Below are 12,296 nucleotides of genomic sequence, written 5' to 3' on the forward strand. Positions count from 1 at the left end.
AAATTGTTAGCACTGGCTAACACTCCGATCCATACTAAGTGACCGGGTGTTACTCTGCGCACCACACACCAGTCAGCTCACATGTGTGAACTAGTAATTAGCTAATTTACTGGAAAACATCTGAGTGTCTGAGCACAGTCTAGTCTGGTTGAACTGAACTTGAAGAAGAGAGGTTTCAAGCAGACATGGCTTTATTTCTAGCAGATGAATTAAAATCCCACTGATTGGAAACATAAAACCCATGGACTTCCCTTTACTAAACAGTATCACATCAGTTGTATTAATCATCTATTAATCCTCACAAAAGACAGTGTTCTGCTTTACTGATTTACTCCTTTGTCACATCATAAAACTCACAGTTGAGACCAAACTCAACTACACTCTGATCAGAATAAAATGACAACACACTGGGCCAAGTGGTGGAAGAAGTATTCGGATCCTTACTGAAGTAAGTAATACAACAGTGTAATAATACTCTGTTACAAGTCCCAACATGCTCTGAAGTCTCAGTTTCTTTCAATTTCAATTTGAATCAATAGCGTAGGAGAGGAAAAATGACCATGGACATCCCTGTATTTAACATTTCCAATCCATTTTTATGAATGAACTCATTACATATTAAGGAGGTTACTGATATATATATACATATATATATACATATAGTAGTTACTATACTAGACTACACACATATTATATATTTATATATAGTATATATATAAGTATATACATATCAGTAAATTATAGTTTTACCTTATTAATGTCTTTGTTCGATTCAGAAACCAAAAACGGACAAGCAAAGAACGAAACAACCTATAGTCGCACTCTGATTAGATAATAGACTAAACTCCTGGGCAGATTCAGATCCTTTACTTTAGTAAAAGTAATAGTACTGCATATAGAAATACTAGCTGTCAAATGAATGAAGGCGAGTAAAAAGTATTTGCTCCTAAAACGTAGTGGAGTAGCATTGTAAGGAAGATAACAAAGTACGTAGTAGAGTGCAAGTACATCAAAACTGTACTTAAGTACAGCAGCCTACTTGAGTAAATGTGCTTAGTTACTTCCCACCACTTCTCTGGGGTGATTCTGTTTCGGCTGAGAGGAGAGCTCATCACACACACGATAAACCCAGAGTGTAAATTGAGTAAAGTCCCCAACATGCTCCGAAGCCTCCACAATTTCTTAGTTTCCCACTGAGTTGAGATCATGTGCACAAAACCACTACTACGCCGCATTGCAAACAGATGGATCAAACAGTCCTTCCCCTCTATTTGGACTGCTCTCTGTTATTGGAAAGAATTTCAGTAAGAATTACCAAATCTGGCTGCCTTTCAGAAAACAAATGGACACAGATGTAGTTTTCCATTTTACAGGCTGTTTATGTCTTGCAAATTCCTTCTCCAGAAGAGCCGGGTATGTTCTTTCATGTTTAAATGGCTCAGAGTGACCGCAGCCCTTTGTGGCAAATGCACTTTTCCAATACTAATGACATACAGTCACACAAGGCTCTGGCAGCAGTGTGCTACTGAGGCTGCGTGCCCACTGTGTAATTAGTCTACCACTAACTCCTAGTCTGGGGAAACATTCACAACCACATTAAACACTGACGGTTTTTCACCTCAGAGAGCCTGAAGCAGATGGATACGCTCTGGAGGAGTCATACAGAGCACAAATGGCTTTCATCAGTCAGTTAAACTGATAACATTTGTTGTCTAATGGGAGGGGAGTTCTCAACAGTCCCCGCAGGAGTTTGTCTTACGGAGCTTACGGTCTGAAAGATGCTGGAAGACTGGGGAGGCTTGAATGACAATCTGTTGATTGGAGGAACTGTCTCTTATGTGCTCCTGTTACAAGAAACATTTCTCTGGAAAAATCAAAGGAGCCAACAGTGTCAGTGACACTGAAAACCCCCCAGTACCCCACAGGAATACAGTACCACGGTACTCTGAGAACCACTGTACTCAAATTAGTTACGAAACACTGTGGCTTTATAGTTGTTCTGTCTATTCCTGCCATCTGGTGGCTCTCACACAGCATTACACCAAATCACACCATTTTCAGTGGTGGAGGAAGTATTGAGTTATACTTGATATTTTTATAATATCAGTGCATCAAATGACAATGTGAAAGGGTCTGTAATGAAACTACAGAGGATTTTCACCCTCTGCTTTACAAAGCTTTATACTGAGTTTCAGCTCATTAAGTAGCTGTCGAGCTAGATCACGCTCACCACTCTCATATCATTGTTTTCAGCCACAGCAGGCTGTTGTTTTCAGACAAAAAGCTGTACACTATCTGCTCAGGGACAAAGTTAGCAGCTGGTGAACACAGAGAAGCATTTAGCAACTAAAGAGACAGATATTTCCCTCGGGAGTTGGTAGAGACCAAAAAAGAGCTACAAGAGAGTAAATATTGGACTTCTCAGGTTGACAGAAACGTGACTGCAAATAAATATGTGCTTCGTCATATCAACTCAAAAGGTGATGACAGTTCAGTGTTCACAATTTGTTCCTTCTGCCCCCAAGTGGTCAAAACAGCAACAAAACAAACTAATAAAAAAAATAATCAACATATATAAGATGGTTGTCTCATCTCCCATTTCTCCAACTGTACAAAAATGAAGCCATAATATGACAAATATGGCCACAGCCTGAGTCTGCACAGTGGAGATCGTGGTGGCGCCGCAGTATCAAAGTGCCGCTTATAGGCTTAGCTATCCATCTTGACGTGAAACTAAATCAACAAACCACCTAAAATGCCAGAAACCTTTGGGAAAAATCAACTTGACATGTAGCCTAATTTCTTTTGGATTCACTTTTGGAGAGCAAATAATGACCAGTGAAACTGTGATTTGTCTGTTTTCATAGTGATTCATCAAACTATCTATAATATGTTAGTTACTGAACTATAGAGATGCTGGTAGGTGGATTTTGGTACCTCTGGACAGAGCTAGGCTAGCTGCTTCCTGCGTCTGTGCTAAGTTAAGTTAGCCAGCTGCTGGCTGTATTCATATTCACATGAGAGTGGTATCAACCTTATTATCAAGCTCTCAGCAATAAAAGTGAATACGTGTTGATATGTTCAACTTTTCCGTTAAACAAAAGTGATGCAAGATGTAACATGATGTAAGAAAAAATATACTTTAATTCTCAGAAGTCTCTGTCAGAGTGTAACAAATGATTACATTTAAAAATAATCCATGTTTTATATGTAAAATCTAACTCTGTAACTATAGCTAACAACAGACTTAATGGAGGAAATATTTCACCTTTAGTGGAATTGAAGTATAAAGTGGTGTAAAATGGAAAAAACTCAAATGAGGTACCTTAAAATTGTACAGTACCTGAGTAAATGTACTTTGCACGACTGATTTCTTTACACTAATACATATCAGAGCAAAAGCTTATCTGCTCTGATATATAAAACAGAACCACACATAGACTAGGCTAAAGTATTCAGTTAAATCCTGTCTATGATCGTCCCCAAAGGCCAATGAACTCCATCTTGGCTCCATGATTCAAGCGGTTCCTGCAGACCTGTCTGAAGTGTGTCTTTTGGTTGGCAGACCAGAACAGACACATGTGGAGAAAAACCTGCTGAAGCCATCACTCTGACTTGGACCAGCCTCATTAGCCGTGGCTGTGTCATGCATATGTCTCTCTCATCTATGGGGTAATGACAGCACTAAGGCTCCGTGTCACCAGGGTCACATGAAAGCCCTCATTGCACTGGAAATCCTCTTGGTGACCCAGCCTCTAACGCAGAGTGTAAACTGTTAATCGCAGCAGTAAATGGAGCCAAGAAAGGAGCAGGCACTGAGGTGTCTCCCTGAACGGATCTGCAGAGGAGTCCTATGTGCGTGTCAGTCTTTCTGATGGGCTGTTAAAAGCCATCAGGGCGCTGTGATCTGTGAGCACACTCCAGTGAAAACGCATATGGTCCCGGTTAAGGCCGGGGGAAATTGGATTAAAGAAATTCTTTTTGAAACGGTCTGAATTGTTCTTGCCATAACAACTGCGAGCAGCTGACACCAATGAGACCACAAATCAGTCTGAAACTAATATTTAGCTTCTCTTTTTCATGTCAAGGAAGTCACAACAGTGGAAAAGCAGCTGGCTGGAGGGGATTCTGCTGAACACATTTTTAGTGTGGAGAGGTGAGAGGAGGAAGGGGCTCTGGCCTGGTTTCAATACATTTCTACTGACTGCACCACATGCTTTTCATCACGGGATGTTGTTCCACCTCTGGCAGCAGGAGGCCCTGGTTTGATGTATACACACCATCAGAACAGGAAAATCATCTCAGCCAATATATGAGGAAAAAGCTTACAGGTGTCCATATAACCCCAGAGCTTGATCACATTCACCACTTTGCCTGAAATTATTTTTTAAGTGGAGCAATAAAAGCTTTGAGGCAGAACGACAGCACATGCCCGAGAAGGTTTCTTTAAGTGTTTAAATTAAGACCACATGTTCAAAGTAAGTAAGTCATAAGTTATATGTCATTTTTTTGGGGGAAAGGATGGAATCTTGGCTGAAGTCACTAAGCCTCAATTAGCTGAAATACTGCAGACTGCAGTTGGTGTGTGGATGCTACTCAAACATCCCAGGTTAGCTAAACAAACCAGACAGACAGGGGGACATGAGCACACAGTTTCAGAGACTGATTAAGTACCTGTTAATCCCACCAGAGCTATTATAAAGTGGATGAACAGGTCAAAAGCAGGATAGGAAGAAGAAAGCTGTTCTAAACTAAAACAACTGAAACAGTGGTTTGAAATTATATGTGAATACAGGCTTAAAGCATCCATATACCTACACAGTCCTACAGTCTACTGTGTGCAGGGTTTCCTCAATATTTTAGAAGTGCCATGCCTCGACTGAAATAAAGAACGGCTCCGTTAAATCTCACTAATAGTCAGACTTCAGACGTCTGAATTCATCTGATGCACAAAGTTGTCAGCTAAAACATGGCTGATCGTCAAAAAGACACATCAAAACCTCTCAGCTCTGTTCACTCCAGCAGAAACAATTTGCTTTGTAGAAGATTTCAACAGTTATAAAAACATTTTACTGTGAAAGTTAAGCAAAAAATCATGACGAGTAGCATAAAATCTGTGTAATGCAGAACTGTATGAGAGCTGCAATGTTTTTATTGTCAGACTCAGGGTAGTTTCTTGGACAAACAACTGACAATCTCCTCACTTACCCCATAAAACCCCTCCTATCTACGCCAAAATGAAACTGGAAAAAAACTGACAATGCACCAAAAAAAATTACGACATGAAGAAAGAGAAGATTGTCATTAAAAAGCAGATGTTAATACAAGATAAATCTAGATAAAATAAAATAACTTTTAATGTCTGTTTTATCTTTCAGTTCCAATACAACTTTTTCCAAAGTGTTTACATTTTTTACTTTTTCAGTTCCAAAATGTAACGTCAGCACAGCTCCATACCTCACTGCTGTATATTTGAGCTCTAAAAACCCTTCTTGTTACTCACTCCACAGCATTGTTAGCAAACTTCAAATTGTGAGCCATGTTTTCCCTTTTTGGGGGGTTTACATGGTACCACTGGTCAGAAGGTATCACAGTAATGGTGAATGCAACTAAATTTGAGCATTTTAAGACCAGTTTTTATGTATATTAGAATTAGTTTGAAGAGGTTATGTGACTACAAATAAGGACACAATTCCACCGGAACAAAGTGGTTTCTGACACGCTGTTCACCCACACAGATGTATTCACTTTGCCTGATTTGACCTCCTCTGAGGGCCGTGCTCTGCCCATCATTCGCCTGTTAGTTTAATGACCTAGTGTAACTCACAGCACAACTCTTCTCAATTGACTGGTTGCACACAAGACAACTGTCACAGCAGGAAAAACACAGGTGGATTTAATAACAGTAATGACGACTCCTATCCATTAAGTGTCCCAGTGACAGTGAACCTGCATGCACAACAGCTGGACCTCGCTTAAGTGGAATCTATCATTCATATAAATACACCTGTGCTTCCTGCTATGACATGTCAAAATGTCTGCTGTGCAACCAGCCCAACTAAACTTGAACAGAAGTCTAATAAATTACCTGTAACTGTGCAGGGCCTTTACATATAATAGTATAATAAATATACACTTATAACAGGATGATCAAATAATTACTTTATAAGGGAATACCATTTGTATGTTTGTACTTAAATCAATCTGTGCTTAGACCGTTCATTTGTTTCAATGGGAACAGTATATAAAGCATTTAAAAGGACCAGTGTGTAGGATATAGTGGCATCTAGTGGTGAAGTTGCAGATTACAATCAACTGAATACCAATCGCTTCAACCAAGCATAGGAGAAACTACGGTGGCCATGAAACTTGTTTGGTTTATCAGTTCTGGTCTACTGTAGAAACATGGTGGTTCAACATGGCAAATTCCATAGAAGAGGACCCTGCAATAACAGAAAACACAATCATTCCTATATTCAGATGATTAGAAACTAATGAAAATATATAAAAAAATATAAGTCCACAGACAGATCTGTCTTCAATAAGTGGGCTTGGTTTTGTGTTTATCCAATTTTCAAAAGGTTTAAAGACTGAATATCTGATGAAGTTCAGTCATCGTCTTTTAAGCATTTAATTGGATTTCAAATATCTAATGAGCATTTATTGAAACATCAATTTAACTCCATATGCTTTTTTATATTATCTTCCATTTTGATTAATGCAAAAGCAAGCATGCAGTAAACATTTGATTAATGGTTCAAATTGATATTGGTTCCACTTAAGGTGATATGAAATTACCACTCCATATTTGCAGCCTTAATTATTAATAATCCAATTGATTAGCTTCTGAAACATCTATCAAAAGAAAACAGTAAATTAGATCATTTAAGCCAAGAAAAAAAAGGTATGTTAGGACAAACCTACTTCTGTCAAGCAATTTCATTCCCTTGTAGATGAAGAGAAATAAAATTCTACCTGACCCAATTATCTTAAATTAGCTTTAAAACAAAGACGGACTAATAATTTGAGAATGAAAGACTTTTATTAGAAAATGATGACAAGACAAATTTAGCCAGCATCTGAACCAAAACGGGAAACAAAAAAATAATCATGATTAGATTTATTTTCAAAAGATCTTGGTAAACACCGGATAAAACAAGTATCATAGAAACTAAAAAGCGGTACTCAAAAACATACCAATACAGGAAGAGCATACTCAGCAGCTTTCCACATGAAAGAAAATGAATTTGTCCAGGGATTAGTGTGACATCTTGCTCTGATTCTTCCTTAATAAAATCAACAGATCTCGCACAATCCATTCTCCAAAAGGCTTTATGTGAAATCACATCCTTTCAACAGGTGTCGTCTCCAAACTTCAGCACACAAAGGCTTCAGATCTGAAAATAAAAGAACCCTAAACTGCCTTCCGGTGGTACTCTGGAGGAGCAACTTCATAGTCACTTGCATTGAAGAGGGATGCGGAGTTCTTTACAAGATACCTGGAACAAAGCAACCTTTTACTCATCTCTGCTGCAGTTGAATCAATATGAGCCTTATTTCTTAACAGTTTTGTGACTACTCACTTGAGGAAGTCTTGTAGATAATTGAGCAGCAGTGCAAGGCTCTTCTCATCCAAGGGCGTGTAAGCAAGCATGGCTCCAATTCTCACTTGAAAAAACAAACAAAGAATTATTAATACACACCACATGACCTCTAGCCTCGTCTTCATTTATCTCTAGAAAATACTTTAACGTTTCCACTTCACCAACCCCAACAAGTGGGTAATTGAAGTGTTTAAAACAGCACAGAACACAGGTCAGGGTAGTAGATAGATTTCTACTTGAAGGTTGATATCTATGTGTAGTTCTATTTGATGCAGCTTACAAAAGTATTTCATTTCTTTTATGAGTGTAATATAACAGTAGGTTAGGTAGCTCTTCTGAAGTGTACCGATACACAGTTTTTCTGTTTTATATATTTATAATTAAATTATGAGTGCTCTTGGAAGACGGCCTGAATGTTCAAATATCAGATTTAAGGTTTTTAAAGTCACAACTCAACTGGAATTACCGCCCTGTGGTTGTGTGCCGCCGGCAGCCAGTGAAGTTTAACATCCATGTCTGTCCAGACTCATAATATATGTGATGAATACTAAGAATGGAATAAAACAGTATAGTTTTTGGGCTAAAATATTACTGTATTCATTATTAATGTGTGATTCCTGTGAATTTACATTTTTGAACTGATTGATGGTTTATCACAGATGTATTGACTAAACAGGTACACATGTACTTGATTACTATGTAAAGACAGATTCTTATAGATATAGCTATACAAAATGTGGTGCTTTAGTTTCTTCCTGGCATTTTTAGATGTAAAGACTTCCTATGAAACTCATTCACAGGATCATCATCAGTTGGTGTGCTGCAATAAGTTGTTTGCATTAACAGGATTTATGAAAAAATAGATGAGATGGAAAGATGTTCCTGAGCTACGATGTTGAATAAAAGCCAAAAAAAGTGTGTTTCCAGGACATTTTGACATAATGTTATAATTGCCACATAAATTCTTGAGTTATGGCCAAAAACATGTTTTAAAAGGTCAAAGTGACCAGTACAGAATTGTTGTGCGGTTTTCTCTATAATTAATAATACAGCAGAGTAACGTTGTGCAGGTGTTATTACCAAAAAGTCTGAGTAGGTGAGGGGCGCCGTAGATCTGAGACATAGATGTTTCTGGGTGGTTGGCCAGAATGTCCGCATACTGCGGCCTCTCAAATTTGTAGAGAAGTTGTGTCCCCAGCATGACGTTGAAATATTCTCGGACACCAGCAACCACCTCGTTCACGGCAAACTCCCTGAGCAGTGGAGGGAAAACAAGTTATATCTATGAACGCAGAGAGCTTTGAAATAGACAAGCAAGCTAGTAAGTGTGAAAAAGGAAATGAGAAGTGTATTTTTACTTGCTGTCGGAGTTTCCTCTTGATTTCTTGTAGTTTGCATAATCTTCTAGGACTGCGTCAACGTTCTTTTTGGCAGGTAGGTGGAAAAGCTGAAGACATAAAACAAAAAGGACAAAAAGAAACACACAAATAAGTAACTTCAGAAATGGTATAGTGTAAATACATAAGACAATATCTATTAATAAAATGTGAAAAATGTTAAACTCAAGGGCTACGAACCTGTTTTTGTCTTGTAATCAGGTCCCAGTCATCCACTAGCCATGGTTTCAGCTCTTCTGGGATTTTTACTTTAACCTCCACTCGATTTATGAAGGTCTCCTCCTAAGCAGACGGGAACAGATTTAAGGAATAAGTCGCGAGGGAAGCTTTCCAGATTAATGTTTACACAGTTAATGTGATTCAAACCTCCACTATACAGCTTCGACTACAGAGAATTAAAGCAACATTATGTCACTATTCTACCTTAAAATAACAGCTTCAAAATAATTTTTAATGCTACACTGGTGTTTGGTTCGGGAGAAGTGTGTGACGCTTACGGCACTGAGTCACTGATTTTGGTAAAACTAGATCACATATTATGGAAGAAGTTTTTCTCGTTTTCCTCCAGCTGCTCCACCTCAACTCCTCTCCTCTACAGACATCATGGCAGAGGCAAAGAAACTGAAAAGGACTGTACACGGGAAGCCAAGAATAGGAAAACGAGATAGTGACAGAGCAAGAGGCTGGTGGACAACAATAAATCTCAGACTGGCTTTAAGTCAGTCGAGAGCTTTGTGAAATTAAAGGTTGCAGACAGAAGCTGAGCTGGCCTTTGTGCTGTTGGACTAGTAATTACTATTAGTCGACTCGCTAGTTTTAAATGAATAAATAATGTAATAATAACTAATGTACAGCTGCTGGTGTTGCTTTAAAAACGTCGTATCCAGTTACTTTCAGTTCAGTTCAGCATTATCTGACATCAAAAACCAGCAACATAGTCCATTTATTTACAACTTACACTTTCAACTGTTGGGTCAACACGTGCCCTCTTCTTTCGTGGAGGATGGGTTGGGTCTCCCCCTGAACTAGTCCCTTCTCCTGCACCAGGAGCTGCATCGACAGAAACATATTTACAGAAACATGCATAGCTAGCTATGACATTAATTATGCTGTTTTTTTTTTATTTAATAATTTACAGCTTCTATTGTAATGATGATGGAAACACTGCAGATCTGAAGGGTTCATGCATTTAAACAGTGTCACTTATGTAAATACAAAACATGATATACTTACTCTTTTGTTTGTTCTTTTTGGTTTTCCTACAAAAGTAAAATGCAGGTGTTAAAATATGTTTTTAAATAATAATTAACAGGTTAAAACAGTTAGGCAGGAGACAACAGAGCAGGTGGCTGGTAAAATAAGTCGTGACTTGCACTCACACATCATTTTTCTGCGGTGCAGGAGGTATCTTCTTATTCGGCGCAGCACCCCTCATTCTTCCTTCTACATAATGGTCTCTGGGTTAGGAAAACAAAACAAGTTCAGTTAATTCCAGAATACATCATTTATATTACAGCCTGTTTTTAATTCAGGGCACAGATTGCAGTGGGTTTATTGAGCTGCATATTCTTTGCAAACGTCTCATTTTTTGGTGTCAGTGTATCTAGAAATGATGCACTGGTATTAAAATAATGACCATATTTTGTCTCATTAGCTCTCTCCATGGACCTATTGTAGTAGCATTTGTAAACAATAACATAAGTAAAAACTACCATTTAAAAAAGATAGAACAGACTTACTGATTGGCCCTCTGAAGCTCTTTCTGTTTCTGCAGATTACTGTCCACATACTTAAGCACTCTGCTTTCAGGAACCCATTCGTCCCAGCTGGATAAAAAACAGCAAGAAAGAAATCAAGCACTCGGAAAATCTTCACATTACAAATCTTAAATAGTTGATTTATTTGAACCAAAACTTACTTCTTATTCCACCCGCTGTAATGAATAAAGTATTTGATTTGTTTGTCCTTGATGTTTATCTTAACACACTGCAAAGAGACATAATTCATTGTCAAAAATATCTATATTAGAGACACAGAAGGGGATCACTTGATCAGAGAAACAGGCTAACTAAGACAGCCTACCTTAGCTTCGTAGAGCAATGGCCCATGAAAACACAGCACTCTTTCACCTGAACAGAGTGTTGGTCAATTAAAATCAGCATGAGAGCAATCCAGGTAAAATAAAATGAATTTGTAAAAGCGACCAAACTACTTGCACACATACACACACACACGCTGAAGGTTCATGAAAAGGCTTATGATAGACTGAACAATTATTACATCTTCAATGTGAAATTCTTGAACGTCTTGCACACCAGCAACTAACATCGATTTATTTCTGGTGGCCGAGAACAGTAATTACATCAGAGTTTATAGATGAGTTTTAGACACACACACACACACACACACACACACACACACACAGGGACTCAGATGACATTTAATACAGTCAGACTAGAGTCAAGAGTCTTATTTAGCAGCAGACTTGACTTAATAGGGTTCAGACTTAAAACTTTACATTTATTTCCATTATCAATTTATGTGCTGAATATTCAACTAAATCTAATTATTTATTCATTATACTTGTTTTACAATTATGTAAGACAGAGAAAGGCAGAAACCCCTCACATTAAGAATATGAACATTTTCTGTCTGCTAAATTACTTACATACTGATGATCAAGATTATTGTCAATTAATTTTCTCTCAAGTGATCAAACCATAATGAATTAAGTGACTAATGACTTCTGTAATTCCTGATAAAGAGAATTACTTCATAAACATTACATTCATTTAGATTGAGACTGAATTGTAATTATTATTATAAATAAATATTCAAACATTAAATTATGAAGTCTGAGATTCTCTGTAGCACTTTAAATAAGTGACTTAATACTGACTTTTTACTTATTTGAACGTGAATTCAACGATTAAGCAATAAATAAACACAATAAATTCCTGAAATAGCGGACCTATAACTCTTTTCCCCTCGAGAAAGGTTAATTGGCCACACGAACAAACACACCGAATAACTTCGAATAAACAATGTACTTGGCAAATCTCAAAAGAGAGCTGCAGAAGAAAGCCCTGCTGTAATAAGACAACCAGGCCAGCTAGAGCTCAGCTACCAACAGAGACAACAGAGACAACAGAGAGGTGGGCGGTGAAATCAATCAGCACTGCATGAATGAAGCTAAGCTGTAGCTGCTGACAGCATCGCGGGAAATTAGTAACGTGGACGTTGCCGGTTCGCTACTATCGACGTTACACTATGTTGTCAAGAAAAACGCTCAATG

General features: G+C 38.0%; 1 protein-coding gene across 1 annotated transcript in view; it reads right to left on the reverse strand.

Moving 5' to 3' along the window:
- Positions 1 to 7,023: 7,023 nt before the first annotated feature.
- Positions 7,024 to 12,296, reverse strand: part of morf4l1 (mortality factor 4 like 1) — a 5,599-nt gene continuing 326 nt past the window's right edge. The window contains exons 2-12 of the mRNA XM_035665772.1: positions 11,084 to 11,130; positions 10,920 to 10,987; positions 10,741 to 10,827; positions 10,381 to 10,458; positions 10,235 to 10,260; positions 9,960 to 10,051; positions 9,182 to 9,283; positions 8,963 to 9,051; positions 8,685 to 8,857; positions 7,584 to 7,668; positions 7,024 to 7,499 (exon numbers count right to left, since the gene is read on the reverse strand). Of these exons, the coding sequence (XP_035521665.1) occupies positions 7,415 to 7,499; positions 7,584 to 7,668; positions 8,685 to 8,857; positions 8,963 to 9,051; positions 9,182 to 9,283; positions 9,960 to 10,051; positions 10,235 to 10,260; positions 10,381 to 10,458; positions 10,741 to 10,827; positions 10,920 to 10,987; positions 11,084 to 11,130 (932 nt within the window). The 3' untranslated portion in view covers positions 7,024 to 7,414. The remainder of the gene's footprint in view (positions 7,500 to 7,583; positions 7,669 to 8,684; positions 8,858 to 8,962; positions 9,052 to 9,181; positions 9,284 to 9,959; positions 10,052 to 10,234; positions 10,261 to 10,380; positions 10,459 to 10,740; positions 10,828 to 10,919; positions 10,988 to 11,083; positions 11,131 to 12,296) is intronic.

This window comes from Morone saxatilis, unplaced genomic scaffold, assembly GCF_004916995.1.
Source record: "Morone saxatilis isolate NCDOM2014 unplaced genomic scaffold, NCSU_SB_2.0 Contig2, whole genome shotgun sequence".
In the NCBI taxonomy this organism is placed as follows: Eukaryota; Metazoa; Chordata; class Actinopteri; family Moronidae; genus Morone; species Morone saxatilis.